General features: G+C 43.3%; 1 protein-coding gene and 1 long non-coding RNA gene across 2 annotated transcripts in view; one reads left to right on the forward strand and one right to left on the reverse strand.

Moving 5' to 3' along the window:
- PCNX2 (pecanex 2) overlaps positions 1-24,090 on the reverse strand; it is an 809,726-nt gene that overhangs the window by 80,903 nt on the left and 704,733 nt on the right. Inside the window, exons 29-30 of the mRNA XM_063917734.1 lie at positions 22,909-23,053; positions 10,030-10,260 (exon numbers count right to left, since the gene is read on the reverse strand). Of these exons, the coding sequence (XP_063773804.1) occupies positions 10,030-10,260; positions 22,909-23,053 (376 nt within the window). The remainder of the gene's footprint in view (positions 1-10,029; positions 10,261-22,908; positions 23,054-24,090) is intronic.
- Positions 1-24,090, forward strand: part of LOC134910094 (uncharacterized) — a 70,890-nt gene that overhangs the window by 33,663 nt on the left and 13,137 nt on the right. The window lies entirely within an intron of this gene.

Here is a 24,090-nt window from a genome sequence, read left to right on the forward strand (position 1 = left end):
AAAAGTACTGCAAACAGCGCCCGGCCCCCACCCCATTGGTGTTGGTTTATGCCTTAGAGGACTCGGACGCTCGCATTTGTAAAGCACTGTATTTTCCACCGCCTCCTGCTAGCCCATCGCCCTTCCCCCTGCACAGATCATGCAGTAGACAGGGAGGGAATTCAGGTCCTCTGCAATACACAAACGCCGAAGATCTACTGTATAGTACTGTTTTGCTCACTTAGTAGCATCAGAATACACTCATTTCTACTCATTGCCGCTATGCAGTTGCATTTAGCGTAAAGAATCGCTCCTGCAGATGTACTTTGATTTATGTGAAACCTGTGTGCATCCTTCCATTGGATGTATTAGAGAGAAAAAAAAAATATTAAAGTGAATGTCACGGGAACACATTAAAAAAAAGGTTGGCACTTCCTTCCCATTGGTGTTGGTTTACAGTATGCCGTAGTGGACTCGGACGCTTATGTAATTGCATTTCAAAGGCACAGTATTTTCCATCGTCTCCCCCTACCCCCATCGCCCTTCCCCCCTGGGAGCCTGCACAGGGAGGGAATTCAGGTCCTGTGCAATACACAAACGCCGAAGATCTACAGTACTGTTTTGCTCAGTTAGTAGCGTCAGAATACACTCATTTCATTCCCGCTGTGTAGTTGCATTTAGCGTAAAGAATCGCTCCTGCAGATGTACTCTGATTTATATGTAACTTGTGTGCACCTTTCCATTGACTGTCTTACAATGTAAATAAAATAATACAGTGTATTATTACAATAAAAAAAAATAAAAAAAGAAGGCACATCAGGTCTCGAACCCTGGACCCCCAGCGTGGGAGGTGGGAGCCTTCACCCCTAGCCCACGACGCCTCATGAGGGATACCCAATTTCATGTGTAAAAGTACTGCAAACAGCGCCCGGCCCCCACCCCATTGGTGTTGGTTTATGCCTTAGAGGACTCGGATGCTCGCATTTGTAAAGCACTGTATTTTCCACCGCCTCCTGCTAGCCCTCCATTCCCATTATGCATTAGCGAACTCAGACGCTCATGTATTTTAAAAGCACGGTGTTTATACATTGTCCTGTACATTCTTCGTTTTACACAATTAGTTGCATCTCCATACACATACAGTACTCCATACACATACAGTACTCTACAGTAGGTCACCATCTTTTTCCACCGCCTCCCGTTACGCCTACAGTATTAACATTACAGTCGTCACTGACCAATTGCCAGAGCTGTAGATCAATCCGCCGCTATACTGTACGATCGAAAGTACTGGATTAGTGGAGCATTAGCCACACAGTGGTGGAGATGTGTAATGCATGATGAGTATCTAGATCGCCTCAACGCGCCTACCTGTGATTAAACTCAGCTATCGCCTTAGCGTGACTAAACGTCCGTCTAGGCGGAGAATCAGTCAAGATAAAGTTGGCTACATCTGTACTTCTGGAGCAAACAATATTCCATATGGTAGTCGAAGAAATCTGTATCGACCTTCTGGTGTATTAAATGTACAAAGCATCGAGCTGGCCTCATCTAGCTTCATTTGCCAGAATCCTGAAGATGCATCCAATTTACTGAACCATTTTGCTCCCGCAATTTGCGACATGATTTCATCTCTGGTTGGTAGTTTGAAATGTTCTCGTTTAATAGCTTTGTTTAAATCTCTGGGGTCTAGACATATTCGGAGATGTCCATTTTTCTTTTCAACAATTACTAAGCAGCTTACCCATTCAGTAGGCTCATCAACTTTCTGTATCACACCCAAGGCTTCCATGCGATTTAACTCTTGTTTCAGTTTTTCTCTCAGCACAAACTGCACTTTTCTACAGGGGTGTATCACTGAAGAAACTTACGTGTCTATATTTATTTTATGCTCTCCAGGCAAACAACCTAGACCTTCAAACAGGTCTCTGTATTCTGTAAACATCGACTTGCAGTCATCTTCTACTTGTGATGTCACCATAAAAACTTTCTTTAGCAAGCTTAGTTTCTCACAGGAACTTAATCCTAGAATCGGTTGCACATTTTTATCCACAATCAGTAGAGATGTTTTAAACTGTTATCCCTTATATTTCAGTATCACTAAGCATGTACCTTTCACAGGAATTTCCTCCCCTGTGTACCCTGTAACTTTCACTTTGGCTGGATGAATTTTAGGTTTTACTCTAAAAGTCTTATAGTCTTGAAACAATATTAAATTCACCTGCGCGCCAGTATCAAGCTTAAAGGGAATGACAATCTCGTTCACAGTTAAAGGGACAATCCATTCTTTCTTATCTGCACTGCAAAGTTCAATGCAATCCACAAAGAATTCCTCTGTTTGTTTAACAGCATGCACATTGGTTGTTTCACTTTTCATTTTACAGCATTTAGCAAAGTGATTAAGTCTACCACATTTCATGCAGGTTTTACCATAAGCTGGGCACATTTTAGGATTGTGAGCATTTCCACATCTACTACACATTTCCTTATTAGACTGTGGCTTAGACTGCTTCATTCTAGAGAATGGAGGTTTGCTTGGCTCTGTTTTCTGCACTACATGGACAGCAGCATCAACTTCCTTGTGTAACGTTTTGGCTTGAAATCTAGTTATTTCTGCAGATCTGCACATAGTCACTGCCTTTTCTAGTGTTAGATCTTGCTCTCTCAGCAATCTCTCTCTGAGTCCATTATCAGGTATTCCACAGACAATATGATCTCTAATCAGTGAATCCTTTAAATCACCAAACTCACAGGTTTTACTGAGTGATTGCAGCTCTGTAACATACTGATCAAATCCATCTCCAGACTTCTGATCACATGTGAAAAACTTATATCTTTCATATGTCACATTTTTCCTTGGCACAAAGTAATCTTCAAACTTTTGCATTATAGACGATAGCACCATATTCTGCACCTCAGCAAACTGAAAACTATTATAAATGTCCAGCACATCCTCCCCTATCACATGGAGGAAAATGGATGCCTTCGTTTTGTCTGCCTCTGTATCAGCTCCACATGCAGCAAGATATATATTAAACCTTTGCTTAAATCTTTTCCAGTTTTCAGACAAGTTACCAGAAATCAGCGTGCCGGTTGGAGGAGCCAGCTTATCCATGGTTACTCACTGTTTGAAGAGAGGAGCACACGGCAGGCTTTGCACAAACTGAGTATCACAGCCTTACAGACATCTGCAAGATTCTTTCACACTCTGAGAGCACTAGCAGTCCAAGTTAAACTTCTTCTGACACCATGTTTTGTTCATATGTTTGTAAATCCAGTCATCAGAACACAGAGACATGTGAGTTCACTGCTGTGCTGTTTTATTTCATCACCAACTCCAGACACACTGCACACTGGACCCCCACTTCCCAGAATCCCCCTGGTCCTAGGGACCATCACTGAAGATTCAGGCTTACACAGATTAGTAAGGGAGTGTCTACAAATATTAAGCATTCTAATACACTAACATCACAGATACCAATAAAGAATGTACAGACTGAGCTATTAATAGTCCCGTGTTTATGGTTAAGCTGGGTATACGCCACTCAGCTGATCGGGAACTGTTATCTGATCAGCCGAGTGATTCGCAAAGTGTGTATCCAGCTTTAGTGGATAAATGTATCAAGCTGTAGTTAGAATCCAAGAATTGTATGCGGTTTAAGGCATACAGGGCCTAATTCAGAACTGATCGCAGCAGCAAATTTGTTAGCTAATGTGCACTGCAGGGGGGGGGGGGGGCAGATATAACATGTGCAGAGAGAGAGTTAGATTTAGGTGGGGTGTGTTCAAACTAAAAACAAAATTGTAGTGGTAAAAGTAAGCAGCCAGTATATCCTCTGGCCTGCATAGAAAAAATATAACTCATCCTAACCCTCTGTTCCACATTCTCTATGTACCCCATCTGTGTCACCCCTGTCTGTCTACCCCTCCCCTTTAGATTGTAAGCTCTCACGAGCAGGGCCCTCTTCCCTCATGTGCTTATCCTTTGTCTTACTTTAATAATCTTCAACTGTACCACATCCAGCAGTCTTCTGCCACCTGATACTTATTCCAGTGTCATCTGCTGATGTAACTATGTTTATTTACCCTGTACTTGTCCTATACTGTCATCAACTGTAAGTTGCTGTTTTCCTGTTTGATTCTTTATGTACTCTGTAATTGGGTGCTGCGGAACCCTTGTGGCGCCATATAAATAAAGGATAATAATAAATAATAATAATACCCCCACAGTGTCTAATTTATGGGAAAACAACGCCATTTCAAGCTGAACATGCTATTCTGCAGCTAGAGATGCTCTGGCCAGTGCTAATTACATAGAATTTGATGGCAGATAAAAACCACTTGGCCCATCTGGCCTGCCCCTTTTTATTTATCTTTATGTAAGCACAACTTTATTTGATCCTTAGTTCCTTGTAAGGATATTCATATGCCTATCCAAGCATGTTTAGTTCTTTGTAAGGATATTCATATTCCTATCCAAGCATGTTTAAATTGCTCTACTGACTTAAGCTGCCCATACAGCTAAAGATTTATTGTCCAATCTGGCTGGTTGGAACTAAAATCTGGTAAAGTAATGTATGGGAGCAAATAACAACTGACCATTTGCTCCGAAGTTCCTGGAAAACTGACAAAAAAGGTAAATGAAACAAATTGGTTAAATCCATTTGAGCTAACCAAGTTGTCTGAACGACCATTTTGTCAGTTTTCTGGAATTTCGGAGCAAATTGTCATTTACTTCCATACATTACCAGATTTTCGTTCCAACCATTCTTCGTTCTTTTGAAGTAAGTTTCCCTCCTGGACCTTGTAAAAACTGTTGATATATTTGAAAGTTTCTATCGTGTCCCCCCTTTCTCTCTGCTCAAAACTATACATATTAAGATCTTTTAGTCTTTCCTGGTAAGTTTTGTGGTGCAGACCATGCACCATTTTAATTGCTCTTCTTTGTAAGCTCTCTAATGTGTTTATATCTTTCTGGAGATATGGTCTACAGAACTGAACACAGTATTCCACATGACGCCATACCAATGACCTATACAGTGGCATTATTACTTTTTTCCTGCTACTAATTCTTTCCCTATGCAACCAAGCATCTGCCTTCTCATTGCTTCGTTACATTGCTTCCCAGCCCTTAAATGATGTGAAATAGTGACTCCTCGATCCGTTTCCTCCTCAGTAGTTTCCATTATAGTACCATTGAAACTACACGGTCGAGTAACATTATTATGACCACCTCATACATTTGACGTCAGTAGCGCATAGCCCATGTCACTTGTCGTACACTGACTCGGTGGGTACTGTATATAAGGTGTGCGATAGGCCATCTGAACATATACTGTATCACTCGTTGCTGTCATGGGTAAAAGGGATGATTTATCTGAGTTGCAAAAAGGGATGATTATCACCATTCGGGCCAAGGGTGGCAGTATTTCTAAAACAGTGCCGTTTGTGAACTGTTCATGTGCTGCTGTGAAGGTGCATCATGACTAGACAAATGACACCATTGCGAATACTGACGTGGACACTGCAGAGCACCACGTGCCACGGATGTGAGAGGTGAACGTCACTTGCGAAGGTGCGTGAGGCCCGACTGACACGCTACAGTGGTGCAGCTCACCGCCAAGATGAACCTGTGGGCTACCAGATGTGTCTCTAAAATGACAGTTCAGTAAACCCTGCTACGTTGGGGCTCCGAAGAGGTTACTCTGTCTATTAGCTGGTGGTCATAATAATGTGACTCAAACGTGTATATTTAGCCTTTGGGTTTTTGAGACCCAAGTGCATGATTTTTCTTTTTGTTTGCGTTAAACTGTAGTTGCCACATTCTTGACCATTCCTCAAGTCTACCTAGATCCTCCATTTGTTTTACCCCTCCTGGTATGTCTACACTGTTGCATATCTTTGTGTCATCTACAAAAAATGCATACTTTCCCTTCAATACCATTTGCAATGTCACTAACATAGATATTAAAGAGCACTGGTCCAAGTACAGATTCCTGGGGTACTCCACTGGTAACTTTTCCTTCCTTAGAATGTACTCCATTTACTACAACTGGCATATAATTAATTTTAGCATCTTGGTCAGTGTGCCATGATTTGGAGAAGATTGGAAATATCTGACTTATGAGCATACTGCAGCTGCTGATATGCTGAATAAATCATTATTTTATTTAGCAGCTGTAAATTGTGTTTTTGTTTTTTAATTTAACTGTGATCAGTACATGCATGATGGCAACTGCAAAAAAGAACAGAAAAATTGACAGGGTCGACATTAAATGCTGTCATTAAAAATGTTTATTTCAAGATGTTTGTATTAGTTTTAGAATAAGATATCCTCATCAAAGAACCCTTACCTAATTGCTTAGAGGTAAACTGTGAGAAAATGTTTTATGGCCATCCAGTCAGGCGGCAGTTTTTGTAAGGAACGGCTTCACAGTGTGTTGGAGGAGAAAATTTAAAGCGACCCTCACAGTCAGTGTGAAGTACACGGGGCCATTTTAAATTTTAACCTCCGACCCTTCGGGAAGGGCGGCTTACAAAAGCAGCTGTTTCGTACACAAAGTCCTTTGTCTTTATATGGCAATTTAAGACTAAAGATAGGACGCCACTATCATAGAGGTAATGATAAACTAAGCTTTCTCTGATGTAAACGTACTGTAACACACCGTTATCCTAGTCATTTAGTCACTTGTACAGCAGAGCACTGGTAAATGTTATGGAGCCCTCTACTAATGGTTTTTGTTCATTTGTTCATTTTTGAGTACTGAATAGCACGAACAGCTTGTAACGTACAGCGACAAGTGTTATCTTTCTAAGTATAATGGAGAGAGATAAAAGCTCCTCCCTAAGTTCCTGGATGCCAAATCACTGTGTTAGAATCTCTGTACAGCATTTTGCATGAGTACTGAATAGCATGAACAGCTTGTAATGTACAGCGACAAGTGTTATCTTTCTAAGTATAATGGAGAGAGATAAAAGCTCCTCCCTAAGTTCCTGGATGCCAAATCACCATGCTTAGAATCTCTGTACAGCATTTTGCATTTGAGTACTGGAATAGCATGAACAGCTTGTAATGTACAGCGACAAGTGTTATCTTTCTAAGTATAATGGAGAGAGATAAAAGCTCCTCCCTAAGTTCCTGGATGCCAAATCACAGTGCTTAGAATCTCTGTGCAGCATTTTGCATTTGAGTACTGAATAGCATGAACAGCTTGTAACGTACAGCGACAAGTGTTATCTTTCTAAGTATAATGGAGAGGGATAAAAGCTCCTCCCTTAGTTCCTGGATGCCAAATAACCATGCTTAGAATCTCTGTACAGCATTTTGCATTTGAGAACTGAATAGCATGAACAGCTTGTAACGTACAGCGACAAGTGTTATCTTTCTAAGTATAATGGAGAGAGATAAAAGCTCCTCCCTAAGTTCCTGGATGCCAAAACATAGTGCTTAGCATCTCTGGACAGTATTTTCTATCTAGCCAGAAACCCCGCATCCCGTGCAAGCTGAGCGGACAACTGGAGGTTGCTTGCCATTTCCCTTGCGGTGTCACATAAACTAGTGGTTGGTATTCCCCCGAAAGCAGAGTCTCCCATTTTGTATGGTACCAGTCCCAAATCTCAGGGACACCAAGAACCAGTGAAATCAGGACATAAAGTTGACCCATTTTCCCATAGACTATAATGGGCCCATTAATTCAGACCCAATATGGATTCCGACATTTGCCATGAGCCTTGTGGGGGTCACAGAAACTTGGGGTTGGTATCTTCTGGTAACTAATCATCTCCCCTTCCATACCAATCTGATTATGAGCCAATTGAAGCCTCAGAACTGAAAATATTAAGCTTAAAAACCATTTTGATTGAATTTCATTTAATAGCTCACATAAACTGAATGTCAATGGACCATTGCTTTGTACACATTATTTGTATTTATTGATTTATTGGTTTCTTTTTTTGGGTCTCGACAGATAATTAATATTTTCGACAGAGTCTCTGAACTCCGCTGGTTAATCCCCACCTCCCCTTTATGCCGTTAAGGGACTTGGATGCTCATAATGCAGAAACAATATTAACTCACCACCTCCCCCTACCCCCAATCCCACTTCCCCCTGGGAGACTGCACAGTTCATACAGTAGACAGGGAGGGAGGTCAGTTTACAATAAATGTACAACACAATACTGTACTGTTTATGAAAATCAGATGGAGAACTGCAGTCGCTTTGATAGATGTGCAAATGGTACAGTAGCAGTGATCCCTTCTCACAAAGTACAACACAGATTCTCTAACGCCAATGATCTACAGTACTGTGCTCAAACAGTTGCATCAGAAGACACTAATTTATGTTTACTTGTATGCCTATGGGTGCTCATTACCGCTGTGTATTTTAGATAGTGGAATCAGATGCTCATGCAGATGTACCCTGATTTATGTGAAACCTGTGTGCATCCTTTCATTGAATGTATTACAATGGATTATACAGAAAAAAAACTTAATAAAGTGTATGTCAGGGGGAAAAAAATATATAGATTGGCACTTTGGGAATCAAACCCGGGACTCTTAGCGTGGGAGGCGGGAGCCTTCACTGCTAGCCCACATCGCTGCATGAAAGATACACAAGTTCATGTGTAAAAGTAATGCAAGCAGCGATTCCTTCCCATTGTTGTTTGTTTATGCCATTAGGGGACTCGGACGCTCATATGCAAAACACAGTATTTTCCACCGCCTTCCCCTACCCCCCTTCTCCCCAGGCAGCCTACATAGTTCATACAGTAGACAGGGAGGGAGGTCAGGTTACAATAAATGTGTAACACAATACTACAGTATACTGTATATGAAAATCACATAGAGAACTGCAGTCGCGTTGATACTGTAGGTGTGTAAATGGTACAGCAGTGATCCCTTCTCATAAAGTACAACTCAGAATCTCTATTGCCAATGATCTACAGTACTGTGTTGCTCAAGCAGTTAATTGCATCAGGATGCACTCATTTATATTTATTGGTACAGTATGTCTATGGGTGCTCATTACCACTGTGTATTTTAGATAGCGGAATCAGACGCTCATTCAGATGTACCCTGATTTATGTGAAACCTGTGTGCACTCTTCCATTAAATGTATTACAATCGATTACACAGAAAAAAATTTTATAAAGTGAATGTCAGGGGGAAAAAATAATAGATTGGCACTTTGGGAACGAACCCGGGACTCTCAGCGTGGGAGGCGGGAGCCTTTACCGCTAGCCCACATCGATGCATGGAAGATACACAAGTTCATGTGTAAAAGTAATGGAAGCAGCGATTCCTTCCCATTGGTGTATGTTTATGCCGTTAGGGGACTCGACGCTCATTTAGTGCACTGTACATACTTTAAAGTCAATGAGCTACATTATTCCTTTCACACATTAGTTGCGTCTGCATACACAAGTGTTTTAACATGTTAATTTGCATCTGTATAAACTATTATTATTTTTTTACTCTCTCCGTCTGACCATTGGTCACCATCTGTGTGTACAGTATGCAGTACAGGACTGTATATTAACATTACAGTCGTCACTGACCATTTGCCAGAGCTTGTATTGTAGATCAATCTGCCGCTATTCGAACTAAAGTACTGGATTCGTGGAACATTAGCCACCCAGTGGTGGAGATGTGTATTGCATGCTGAGTATCTAGTCATGCCTCAACGCGCCTGTCCGTGATTAAACTCAGCAACCTAAGCTATTGCTTAGGCGTGACTAAACCTCCATCTAGGCGCAGAAACAGCCAAGATAACAGAGGACCCATCTGTATTATTATGTATTTCTTTGTTTAATCCAGAACAGGTTGAAATATTTCACAATCTGTTAATAACCCAGCGGTATAAAAATATTCATACACTATAAATTAAAAATCAAATTTCTACTTTGAATGTTTGCCATTTTATAATAAGGAAACATTGGAAAAATTTAATTAACAAAGGTAACATACTGTATATAATGCCCCTATGACAAATAGTCAGATAAACGCACAAAGCTCCTGCAAATTAAATAATTAAATTTTTTAGATTTTACCTTGATAACTTTAAAACTGAGGTAACTTTTGTGAAGCATAATGACACTGTATTCATCTCTCCCTTCATCAACAGCATGTCTCAAGGTCAGCAGTTCCTCTTTGTTAGACAATATAGCAGACCTCCAGGCAGGATCTTCCTCATTGCATATTACAACTTTTTCTTCAAATGCCTTAATAGCTTCATAAAGTGCAGGAGGGTCTTCATATTCTTCTGGACAAGCAAACTGTCCCTGTACAGACATTCAACAATAATTACATTATGCATGACAACTTACATGTGAAAGGAAGTACAGATGCATTCATATACATCTATCCTCAAATTGCGCTATATACCTTCATTTAGCATGCCATGAACTTTGCAACTTAGCTGCGCCAAAACACTAATCCTACGTAATGTACCTAGTTGGGGTGATGTTCTTGCGGGGCAGTACTCTTAAAAGTCTGACAGTGCTCTTAAAATGAAACAGGGTAGCCTTGCAATCATAAAACACTGAAGATCTTCTTTGTGCAAGTTTTGTTTTGCCAAAGCTGCATGTGTAGTGTAAAGGGGCCCATACACCTATGATAAAATGGGACAATCAGACGTTTTACAGATGATTGTGTCAATAATTTTGCAATGTATGAGGGTCACTGATTACAGATTTCAGCCACAAATCGATTGGGATTGTTAAATCAGGTTTTTCAACATGATTCATTTCACAGATAAAAATGGTGACTGTAGTTTGCTAGTGTATGGGCAACAATCAGCAGATCTGCAGACCGTTTCTAGTAAACTGATGAGTTTTTCAAGATTGGCAGATCTGTTTAGCTGAAAATGATCTGCAAATCACTGAAATATATCTGTAATGTATGGGCAAGTAAGATGGATTGGGGTAACAATATATCTGGGAAATAAATCACAGGATCTTGCTGATGTATGGGCCCCTTAAGGAGAATGCACATGGCCATGCCCTAGTTTAGTAGGGAAAAGGGGCAATTACTGCACCTGACGATTAGTGGAGGAGTCACCCCAAAACATTTTGAATCATGACACCAGCTAGTCTTTCAATTAGTTAGCTTAGCAAGTCATTTTTATTTTAACGTTTAATAATTTTATAGTGCACGTCAAGAGCACCAGCCCTACTTACAGTTAGGTTCATATATATTAGGACACTGACACAATTTTCCTAACTTTGGCTCTGTACGCCACCACAGTTAATTTGAAATTAAACAATGGAGAGGCAATTGAAGTGCAGACTTTCAGCGTTAATTGAAGGGGTTGTAAAAAATATATGGTATGAAACATTAAAGAACTGCTACCATTTTTATACACAGTCTCCTATTTTCAGGGGCTCAAATGTAATTGGACAAATTAACATAGGGGGTACTGTAATTCAGACTTGATCGTAGATGTGCTAAATTTAGCACATCCACGATCACTTTCACAGACATGCGGATGGACGCCAAGCACAGGGCTAGTCCGCCCCCCATGTCTGGCTCTCCACCCCCTCCCCACCCCGCACAGGCGATGCTGGCTCTTCCCCCCTCCCACCCAGCGAACGCCTCTGCCTGTCAATCAGGCAGAGGCGATTGCTCGGTTGAGATGCTGATCACATCTCTGGCAAGCGCCGGCGCACTGCGGCACCTGCGCAGTTCAGACCTGATCGCCCGCTGTGCGAAAAGGTCAGGTCTGAATTAGCTCCATAATCATAAAAAAATAAATCATTTTTAATATTTTGTTGAGAATCCTTTGCATGCAGTGACTGCCTGAAGTCTGAATCTCATGTCAATCACCAAATGCTGGGTTTCCTCCTTTGTTATGCTTGCCAGTCCTTTACTACAAATATCCTTAGTTGTTGTTTTTCATGGGTCTTTCTGTCTTTAGTTTTGTCTTCAGCAAGTGAAATAAATGCTAGATCAGGTTGAGATCAGGTGACTGACTAGGCCATTGCAGAATATTCCACTTATTTGCCTTAAAAATACTCCTGGGTTGCTTTCATGGTATGCGTTGGGTCATTGTCCATCTGTACTGTGAAGCACTGTCCAATCAACTTTGCAGAATTTGACTGAATCTAAGCAGACAGTATATCTCTATACACTTCAGAATTCATCTTGCTGCTTCTGTCTTCTGTCACATCATCAACACTAGTGACCCAGATGCCATTGGAAGCCATGCAGGACAATGGCATCATACCGCCTCTACTGTGTTTTACAGAAAATCTAGTATGCTTCGGATCATAAACCATTCCAAGCCTTGTCCATTCTTTTTTCTTCCCATTATTCTGGTACAGGATGATCTTAGTTTCATCTGTTCAAAGAAAGCTGTACAAGAACTGGGCTGGCTATTTTAAATTTTTTTGGGCAAAGTCTAATCTGGCCTTTCCGTATTTGAGGCTTATGAATGGTTTGCATCTTGAAATTAACCTTCTGTATTAGTTTTTGTGAAGTCTTCTTGGCTTGGGTACAGGATACCGACAGTCAGGATGCCGATGATCAAAATACCGACAGCAGCACCCCGACTGTCAAAATGTTGATACACTGTGTTAAGTACTGTAACTCTTACCTTCTCTCTATCCCTATCCCCCCCCTCCCGCAGCCTAACCCTAACCTCCTGCAAACTAACTTTAACCTCCCCTTCGTAGCCTAACCCTATCCCTAACCCGAATGTGTCAGTATTCTGACATCCGGGATGTCGTTGTCAGGATTGTGACCGTCTGCATCCTGTCAGGATACTGACTGCATCCTGTCTTCTCTTTATGGCAGACTTGGATACTAATAATATTCCCACCTCCTGGAGAGTGTTCTTCACTTGGCTGGATGTTGTGAAGTGTTTTTTTCTTTATAATGGAAAGGATCCTGCGATAATCCACCATTATTGTATTATGTGGATGTCCAGGCATTTTTGTGTTGCCAAGCTCAGCAGTTCTTTTTTTCTCAGTACCAAACTGTTGATTTGGCAACTCCAAAGGTTCCCACTATTTCTGTGATGGACTGTCTTTGTTTTTGCAGCAAAAGGATGGCCTGCTTCACTTGTGTCAGAATTCGTTTGGATCTCCCAGTGTGAAAACATATTAGCAGGGACTGAGGTTCACGGAATAATAACTAGTTTATTAAAGCAACGTATAACTGTAAACAATAAATATAAAGCAGGAATAACTAGAGAACACAAAGGGAAAACTGAGGGGACATGGGATGCCAGGAAACTGTGAGTACATGAGAATGATGTAGACTGTGGTAGAGTATGCACGTACCAGGGTTGCAGGATTGCACTGTAGCTGGACTGCAGGACTGCACTGTAACTGGAATACAGGATGGCACTGATGATTTGTAAACTTGTGAACGGTGACTAAAGGTGCTGATGAGTTAAGGAACTTGTGAATGATGATTGAAGACACTGGTGATTTGCAGACTTGTAAATGGTGACTGAAGATGCTGATGAGTTAAGGAACTTGTGAATGATGATTGAAAACACAGATGATTTGCAAAGTGGTAAGCGATGACTGGAGACACTGATGATTCTAGGAACTTGAAAATAATACTTAAAGACTCTGATGCAGACACTGACTCCCAGCACGCTGATGACCGAGACACATTAAAGTCCAGAAGCTGCTTGAGAACGCTGGAAGCTGTGCAGCAGTTAATGCTGGAAGCACCGGAGACACTGGGGTAGACTACGGAGAAACTCGCCGGGAACAAGAGCACTGGCAGTTCTTTGGTCGATTTAGCAGCAGAAATCAGCATGACCAGGACCAGGAGCTGTAACAATCTTGACTCGCTGAACTGGCAACAGGGAGCCTGTGTGGCTGGCCTAAGTAGTGAGTACAGGTGCTGCTCACAGCTGTGGTAGCAGCTACTAATCAAGCTGCAGATACAGAGCAGAACTCTGAACACCAGAGCAGAGAGCGCCACCCCAGGCATGGAGGAGAAACTACATGGGATTGTGACAGTACCCCCTCCCTAAGGAGCGGATTCCAGACGCTCAACACATGTCAGAGTCTGAATCAAAAGGTAGAGGGCATATCAGGTATCCTCATGCTGCCAAGGAAGTCCAACAGAGGCTTTCAACTTAGATTTTCCCTTTTTCTTCTTTCTCCTTTTTGTGGATTTCCCAGTAGGAACAATAGACTGGAGCTGAAGAAAACCAACAGGTAAGCTGATTGCTGGAGTCTCTAAGCTGGCAACAGGATTCTCGGATGAATCAAGATAGATAGGAACCTTAGATGACCCCGGCTGGGCAGGAACCTCAATTGGGACTGAAGACTGGTAAGACCATGAATTGAATTTCTTAATTACCATTTCACTGAAGGCCACAAGATTGAGAAGAACTGGGTCATTGGTCTCAATTAGTGGATTAGCCCAAGCTGCGGCTTCTCCTCTGAAAGTCAGGAATAAAAGTTTAACTATGTTGGATGGAGTAATTCCGAGGGAAAGATCTGTCTCCATCATAGAAACATATCGATTAACTAGTGCGTAGTATTGCGTTAAATCTCCATCAAAGTAATCCAAAGATGGAGCGTTGGATGAATTCTGTGAAGTGGAAACTTGATTTTCTGGAAACACTGGAGATGGATCATCAGGACACTGAGGAGGGGACAGACTTTCAGGAGACTGGTCAGAAATATATGATGATCCTAACTGAACTTTGATTAGAGGCTTGGATGATACTTTTTGGATTTGGTCCTTCCTGGAAGTCCTGGGGGACTGGGCTGTACCCAAATCGTGAGCCAACAAGTTAGTAGTAGAATTGGAACCCAGGACTACAACAGTGCCTATGTGTCTAGATATATGGCCTGTGTTGTGAGAAACGAGAGTGCTAGATTCTTCTTCTGAGATTGACATAATGCTCAAAGCCCCCTTGTCACGGGGCTGAACTAAGGCAAAAGCCCCCTCGTCACGGGGCTGAACTAAGGCAAAAGCCCCCTCGTCACGGGGCTGAACTAAGGCAGAAGCCCCCTCTTCACGGGGCTGAACTAAGGCAGGAACCCCCTCTTCACAGGGCTGAACTAAGGCAGAAACTTCCTCTTCACGGGGCTGAACTAAGGCAGGAGCCCCCTCTTCACGGGGCTGGGCCGAAGCAAGAGCCCCCTCTTCACGGGGCTGGGCCGAGGCAAGAGCCCCCTCTTCACGGGGCTGGGCCGAGGCAAGAGCCCCCTCTTCACGGGGCTGGGCCGAGGCAAGAGCCCCCTCTTCACGGGGCTGGGCCGAGGCAAGAGCCCCCTCTTCACGGGGCTGGGCTGCACTCTGTAGACTCTCGGGCTGTGCAGCACTCTGTAGACTCGCGGGCTGGGCAGCACTCTGTAGACTCGCGGGCTGGGCAGCACTCTGTAGACTCGCGGGCTGGGCAGCACTCTGTAGACTCTCGGGCTGGGCAGCACTCTGTAGACTCTCGGGCTGGGCAGCACTCTGTAGACTCTCGGGCTGGGCAGCACTCTGTAGACTCTCGGGCTGGGCAGCACTCTGTAGTCTCTCTGGCTGGGCAGCGCTCTGTAGTCTCTCTGGCTGGGCAGCGCTCTGTAGTCTCTCTGGCTGGGCAGCGCTCTGTAGTCTCTCTGGCTGGGCAGCGCTCTGTAGTCTCTTTGGCTGGGCAGCGCTCTGTAGTCTCTCTGGCTGGACCCTCTGAACCCCTCACTGGGGCTGGACGCTCTGAACCCCTCACTGGGTCTGGACACTCTGAAGAACCCCTCACTGGGGCTGGACACTCTGAAGAACCCCTCACTGGGGCTGGACACTCTGAACCCCTCACTGGGGCTGGACGCTCTGAAGAACCCCCTCTTGGGGCTGGACGCTCTGAAGAACCCCCTCTTGGGGCTGGACGCTCTGAAGAACCCCCTCTTGGGGCTGGACACTCAGAAGAACCCCTCACTGGGGGTGGACGCTCTGAACCCCTCACTGGGGCTGGACACTCTGAAGAACCCCTTCTTGGGGCGAGATACTCTGAAGAACCCCTTCTTGGGGCTGGACACTCTGAAGAACCCCCTCCTGGGGCGACAGGCTTGGAAACTCTAGGTGGAAGACCAGTTTTGTGACAGATGGTATTTAAAGATTGGAGATACACTCTGCCCTCATTTCTTGGTTTTCGAATGGGGCAGGTTAAAATAAAATGTCCTTGACCCCCACAATACAGGCAAAGTTTATAGTCTCTACGATACTGGCGTTCTGTTTCAGAGAGGCTAGGTCGAGGGAAACTTTGGAACTTGCCTCTTGTCCGAGGAGGAGAGGTGCCCCTAGCATGCCCAGTCCATGGGTCAGAAGAAAACTCCTTTTCTGGAGCTATTTTACTGGGGTCCACCAGTCTCCCCAGGAATTCAGGAAGAACGCATAGAATACCGGACACTAAAGTCTGTAGCTGGTCTAACTTCTCCTTTAAAACCCCCAGTTGTAACAAATCTAAAGAAGGTGATGTCCCGGGAGCTGAGGGGTTAACGAGCTGTGAGAAAACTCCCTCAGGCAGACTGCAATTATCTCCCCTGCTCTTTGTTTTTGGCCAGTTCATACTGTCAGAATTCGTTTGGATCTCCCAGTGTGAAAACATATTAGCAGGGACTGAGGTTCACGGAATAATAACTAGTTTATTAAAGCAACGTACAACTGTAAACAATAAATATAAAGCAGGAATAACTAGAGAACACAAAGGGAAAACTATGGGGACATGGGATGCCAGGAAACTGTGAGTACATGAGAATGATGTAGACTGTGGTAGAGTATGCACGTACCAGGGTTGCAGTATTGCACTGTAGCTGGACTGCAGGACTGCACTGTAACTGGAACACAGGATGGCACTGATGATTTGTAAACTTGTGAACGGTGACTAAAGGTGCTGATGAGTTAAGGAACTTGTGAATGATGATTGAAGACACTGGTGATTTGCAGACTTGTAAATGGTGACTGAAGATGCTGATGAGTTAAGGAACTTGTGAATGATGATTGAAAACACAGATGATTTGCAAAGTGGTAAGCGATGACTGGAGACACTGATGATTCTAGGAACTTGAAAATAATATTTAAAGACTCTGATGCAGACACTGACTCCCAGCACGCTGATGACCGAGACACATTAAAGTCCAGAAGCTGCTTGAGAACGCTGGAAGCTGTGCAGCAGTTAATGCTGGAAGCACCGGAGACACTGGGGTAGACTACGGAGAAACTCGCCGGGAACAAGAGCACTGGCAGTTCTTTGGTCGATTTAGCAGCAGAAATCAGCATGGCCAGGACCAGGAGCTGTAACAATCTTGACTCGATGAACTGGCAACAGGGAGCCTGTGTGGCTGGCCTAAGTAGTGAGTACAGGTGCTGCTCACAGCTGTGGTAGCAGCTACTAATCAAGCTGCAGATACAGAGCAGAACTCTGAACACCAGAGCAGAGAGCGCCACCCCAGGCATGGAGGAGAAACTACATGGGATTGTGACAACTTGCATGGAAAGCTCCTTTGACAGCATGTTGTGGGTTCACAGCAACAACCTAGATCTGATCATGAAACAACTTTTGAGTTAATTTTCTAATTACTTGGGCAGTACATGTCGTGTAATGACTAGCATTCACAGCACTAAGGCATGGGTTCAATTCCCACCATGGCCCAAACTTTGTGGAGTTTGTAGTTTGTACATCCCCCACCCCCCTTCCCCCTCCGTACTTGCGTGGTTTTCTCCGGGTACTCTAGTTTCCTCCCACAATCCAAATATATATTGGTGGGTTAATTTGCTCCCAACAAAAAAATTAACCCTAGTCTGTAAGTGAGTGCATGTACATGTGTTTAGGGCAGATCAGATGGGCCAAGTGGCTCTTATCTGCCATCAAATTCTATGTTTCTATATACTGTTGGTCCCTTGAAAGAGAGGGGGCTACTAAACAGCTGTTATTCCTAAACCTTTACTCCAATTTGGATGTGAATACCCTTAAATTAAAGCTGATCTACACTTTAAAATCATATTCATGATATAACTGTAGCTTAAATACGTTTTGGTAAACAGCTAAAATGACAAACATTGTGTCAGTGTCCAAATATATATGTATATAGGTACAGTGGGCCTGATTGAGAGATGTAAAATATAGCACAAACACTGCATCTTTGTACGCAGCGGCTGTGCGAAATTAAGCAAAAGCCGCAGGAGTTGTCTTAAGGTAACAGATGCCCATTTCAGGTGTCTGTTATCCAGTGATGCATCCGAAGATGCAGCCATCGGATCAATTGCGTGACTGACAGACATCTGAATAACCCTTGTTCTCAGGATGTCCAGTGAAATTACTCTGCAGGGGCCAGTGTAGATTTATCTTCGGCATGCCCAGAAACGTGACACCATATTCTGGAATGCTCCATGTTGCCACCCTGAAACGCCAGCACATTGGCATACCTATAATGGGTCCAGGGTATGCAGTGCACAATGGCCCCAGGGTCCAGGGATGCCCGCAGTGCACACTCATATAATTATACTTACCTCTTTGGAGTCCCGTGTCTGCCAGTGTTGGTGACATAATTATCGGGAAAATTACATGGCGACCATGTTTCTGGTGATTTGCGCATTTCTCTGAGTTCACAGCACATAGAGATGTCCGTTGAAATTGAGGTGTCACACCTCCTGGTGGATGATATGCAGTATTGACTCATATTTATGTGAGCGGAACCAATAAAACTTCCAATACCTTTTTGCACTACTGGCTGCACTATGTTTGTTTTGTTTCAATTCTGCAGATATTAATTCCCTCTGAAAAGAGTTAATTTGTCAATCAAATTGATCAAAAAGTAAGCTGTGATTTAACTCTATCACTTGTTGTACGGTGGCACCAGGTGTGGTCATATTTCTATACAGTGTTCCATTTGGGGTCTTGGTGAAGGCTCTTTTGTACCATATAGGCAGCCATTTTTTATGAGCGCAGATCGAACCACCATTTCTGTTTTTGTGGTACACAGCCAGGCTTAGATGGAGGAGCAATTAGTCTGGCAGTGGAATATTAAAGTACCCCCAGCGGTAAGAAACAAGTTGCATGCACAGTTTGGATAGTGGTGTATTCCTCATACATCAGGGCCAGAGCAGTGACATCATCCCTCGGCAGCATGGATCATCCAACTGTAAGACGCACTGCTCTCCCACCTCAGCCTGACTGTGATCACGTTAGCCTGGGGTTGAAAATGTTCAAGGGCCTATACTGAGAAGCGGAGCAGCTGAGCTCAGTGCAGTGCAGTGATTTCCATAGAAATCACTGTGGCCCATTTTCTGCCCCGCAACTGAATACCAAACCCCGCGCCTGCAAAAAAAAACCTGCGCCACAGGCTTTTTTACATTTCCCAATGGCAAATGGATTCCCCCTTTTGATTGTGTTCACTTTCAGTGGTGATAAACATAATACATACTGCACATGCAGTAAACCTCTGAAAACAACAAAATAAAATGTTAATAGTGATATATAAATTAACTATAAAGAACATATAAAAATTGTGGAACTCTGTACGCAAATGCATTCTCAGCTGCAAATTTGTATGCAGCAGCTGTGCGAAAATATGCAAATGTCACTACAACCTGGATTTGTACTGAGTGCCCTCTGGCGGCTTTGCAAATCTCAGTGGTTACGTACAAATACGCAGCATCCGTCGCAGATTATCCGATCTCATCAAAGTTCGGGGTAGCCCTATGGTCACGCAGCATGGCCGCAGGAAGTAAAACGCCGGAGACATTGCAGCTGCGTAATGGATCATAGTCACAGCCTCAAACATGCCCCCAAAATGGTAGTGAAACACCTGAATTTATGCCACCACTCCCCATTACCTCCCCCTGCTTGTCACGCACTGTACAAATAAATCCTCACTGACAATCACGGCACATGCACAGCGGAACACATGCGCAGACTGATGATAACTGCTCAACTGTGAAAAAATCAGGTTTGCGTACATTAATCCTATCACTGGAATTAATATAACCAAATCAGGTGTCATATGTGGGAGCCATTTATAAAACTGTTGAAAAAGACTAGTATGACGCCATAAGGTAAAAATGTTTTTTTAAAAAAAGAATAAATGATCTTGGAAATGGAATGCTTTTTGGGGGAACCAGTCTGCTATTAAGAAATTGTCCAAGCCTTCTAGCCTTCCCAAGGCTGTACATAACACAAGTAAGTACAGTAAGTGCATGCCATTGGAGCAGATTTATCAAAGCTTGGAGAGATGAAGTACCAACCAATCAGCTTCGAACTGTCATTTTAGAAGCTGTGTTTGAAAAATGAAAATTAGGAGCTGATTGGTTGGTACTTTAGCTCTACTTTTTCTCTCTCCAAGGTTTGATAAATCTTCCCCTCCAGGTCTTTCGCATTTGGCAAATTCACAACCTGTACCAACCTTTGTATAACCATTTAGGAATCATGTTGAATGTAGTCATCCATCTGTTATAAGACCAAAGTATCTGCCACTCTCACTTCTCATATGCCTTTCTTAGAAATCTTCCTTTGTTACATATGTGTTATGTACTGTATTACCATCTTCACAGAGCCAGATTAAGGGGGAAGGGGGAGCCTGGGGGTAAGTACCCTGGGATCCCCTTTTCTAATAGGGGCTGTCAGCCACAGATATGATCTATGTTACCGATCCGCTGCACTGCGCTCCTATCTCCCCATAGTTTGCCCTGGCAACCTAACAGCCGCGGCATCGGCGCTGCATAGAAGTACAGGACAGCTGAGTGGTGGCTTAGCTGTCCAATGGTGTGTGAGGTAGTAGCCTGTGGCTCAGTCATTGGGTGGGCGCGCAGGCTGCAGGGAAGCAGTGGAGAGCCAGGCCAGCGGAGGGTGCATGGAGGAATGAGCTCTCGCTTTCCTGTGACACCAGCAGCCTCTACCAGCAGCAGAACAAAACGTAAGGTGGCTGTATTGATTTTTTTTTTATCCTGCTGCTATCTTTTTGTCCCTGTGGTGTGTGTGTGTGTGTGTGTGTGTGTGTGTGTGTGTGTGTGTGTGTATATGTATGTATATATGTATGTATATATATATATGTACAGAACATGTAAACATGTATATGCATGTGTGTGTGTGTGTGTGTGTGTGTGTGTATGTATGTATATATATATATATATATATATACTGCTCAAAAAAATAAAGGGAACACTAAAATAACACATCCTGGATCTGAATTAATGAAATATTCTTATTCAATACTTTGTTCTTTACATAGTTGAATGTGCTGACAACAAAATCACACAAAAATTATCAATGGAAATCAAATTTATTAACCCATGGAGGTCTGGATTTGGAGTCACCCTCAAAATTAAAGTGGAAAAACACACTACAGGCTGATCCAACTTTGATGTAATGTCCTTAAAACAAGTCAAAATGAGGCTCAGTAGTGTGTGTGGCCTCCACGTGCCTGTATGACCTCCCTACAACGCCTGGGCATGCTCCTGATGAGGTGGTGGATGGTCTCCTGAGGTATCTCCTCCCAGACCTGGACTAAGGCATCCGCCAACTCCTGGACAGTCTGTGGTGCAACGTGGCATTGGTGGATGGAGCCAGACATGATGTCCCAGATGTGCTCAATTGGATTCAGGTCTGGGGAACGGGCGGGCCAGTCCATAGCATCAATGCCTTCGTCTTGCAGGAACTGCTGACACACTCCAGCCTCATGAGGTCTAGCATTGTCTTGCATTAGGAGGAACCCAGGGCCAACCGCACCAGCATATGGTCTCACAAGGGGTCTGAGGATCTCATCTCGGTACCTAATGGCAGTCAGGCTACCTCTGGCGAGCACATGGAGGGCTGTGCGGCCCCCCAAAGAAATGCCACCCCACACCATTACTGACCGACTGACAAACCGGTCATGCTGGAGGATGTTGTAGGCAGCAGAACATTATCCTTGGCGTCTCCAGACTCTGTCACGTCTGTCACATGTGCTCAGTGAGAACCTGCTTTCATCTGTGAAGAGCACAGGGCGCCAGTGGCGAATTTGCCAATCTTGGTGTTCTCCGGCAAATGGCAAACGTCCTGCACGGTGTTGGGCTGTAAGCACAACCCCCACCTGTGGACGTCGGGCCCTCATACCACCCTCATAGAGTCTGTTTCTGAATGTTTGAGTAGACACATGCACATTTGTGGCTTGCTGGAGGTCATTTTGCAGGGCTCTGGCAGTGGTCCTCCTGTTCCTCCTTGCACAAAGGCGGAAGTAGCGGTCCTGCTGCTGGGTTGTTGCCCTCCTACGGCCTCCTCCACGTCTCCTTATGTACTGGCCTGTCTCCTGGTAGCGCCACCATGCTCTGGACACTACGCTGACAGACACAGCAAACCTTCTTGCCACAGGTCGCATTGATGTGCCATCCTGGATGAGCTGCACTACCTGAGCCACTTGTGTGGGTTGTAAACTCCGTCTGATGCTACCACTAGAGTGAAAGCACCGCCAGCTTTCAAAAGTGACCAAAACATCAGCCAGAAAGCATAGGAGCTGAGAAGTGGTCTGTGGTCACCACCTGCAGAACATCTCCTTTATTGGGGGTGTCTTGCTAATTGCCTATAATTTCCACCTGTTGTCTATTCCATTTGCACAACAGCATGTGAAATTGATTGTCAATCAGTGTTGCTTCCTAAGTGGACAGTTTGATTTCACAGAAGTGTGATTGACTTGGAGTTACATTGTGTTGTTTAAGTGTTCCCTTTATTTTTTTGAGCAGTGTGTGTGTGTATATATATATATATATATATACAGTATATGCATATATATAAAATTCACCTGCCTGTCTTTTTGTTAGGGGCCCCGCTGTTTGAAGTGCGTCAGGCCACCCCATAGCCTTAATCTGGCTCTGCACCTTCATCATCTCCAATGTGCTACTTCCTCCCTATGTACACCAAATTATTACTCTTAGCCCACATTATATACCTGCTGTATTTCTGAATGTGACAAGGATCATAGTAAAACATATGATTTGACACATACTTGATGGAGCTTCAAGGACATTCGAATTGCTGGGGCAACAACTGTATGCAGCAAGTCCATATCCGCAAACACCCATTCTTCTTCTTTTGATATTTCATAATGTCCCTTAAATAGGGTATGAAGTCCATGGAGAAATGAATCCAAACTGAAAGATTAATGGTGATATATTGCATCATATAAATAATATAACTACAGCTTTACAAAATAAAAATATGTATACACTTTACCATATATATATATATATAGAGCTGAAATTATGTAATACTCTAATGAACTTTTTTTACATTTGTTTTTGCTTTTGGATGGTTTCCTTGAATGTAGCAATTTACCTTTTTATGAGTATAATTGATAAATTCTATTTTAATATCTTGCATCTTTTGAAATATTGGACAATCCTTATCGCAAGTCATAACAAGAAATGCATCAGGAAGCATGAAGAAAGGCACCCGGCACCCTTCTATGTTGCAGGGTGTCCCTCCTGCCTCCTGCAAGGCAGAAAAGGTTAGCAGGCTGCCACCTTCTGCTATAGAAATTGGAATGGTACAGTCCGAGTGCGCACAATTAAGCTGCATTAATGAGTCTTAAGATAGAGGGTTATACCGAAGGCCCTGAATACTGTTTTTTGAAGAACTAATTATTTCAGACTCATATAGGCGCTTAAGAAAATACCATGATAGAAAAGCCAAATATATAACAAACAAAGGTATTGTACTCCCTTGGTTTAACATGATTCTTGAATGCCCCCAATGTCACTTTTATCGATTTTGACATGAAAAAAAAGAAGATATAGAGAGGAATAATATTGTTTGGATAAATGCACACTACAATCACAATTTTCATGCGAAAGACCACTTAGAGTAATTTAATATTGTGATGGGGTTGCCCTCTATATCGAAACACTCACAAAAGTGTAAGTTATGATTGGCTTATCATCACCCTAAAACGGAGGTGTGTGCTTTCACCAGAAAGAGACAGTTTCAGGGGTTGCCCCCCTAAGCAGAAAACTCACAAATACAGCACTTGTGTACAGGCTGTCACACTAGGGTGTTTTTGTGAATCCGTTGGACTCTGACCAATTAAAGGAGTAGATGCTCCTGAATGTAGGAAAGTAGGAGGACGAAGATAATTCCTTTTCATATACTTTATTGAAGAAACAAACAGGCTTCAATGCAACTGATAGAT

The sequence above is a fragment of the Pseudophryne corroboree genome, chromosome 4 (assembly GCF_028390025.1).
Source record: "Pseudophryne corroboree isolate aPseCor3 chromosome 4, aPseCor3.hap2, whole genome shotgun sequence".
Classification (NCBI taxonomy): domain Eukaryota; kingdom Metazoa; phylum Chordata; class Amphibia; order Anura; family Myobatrachidae; genus Pseudophryne; species Pseudophryne corroboree.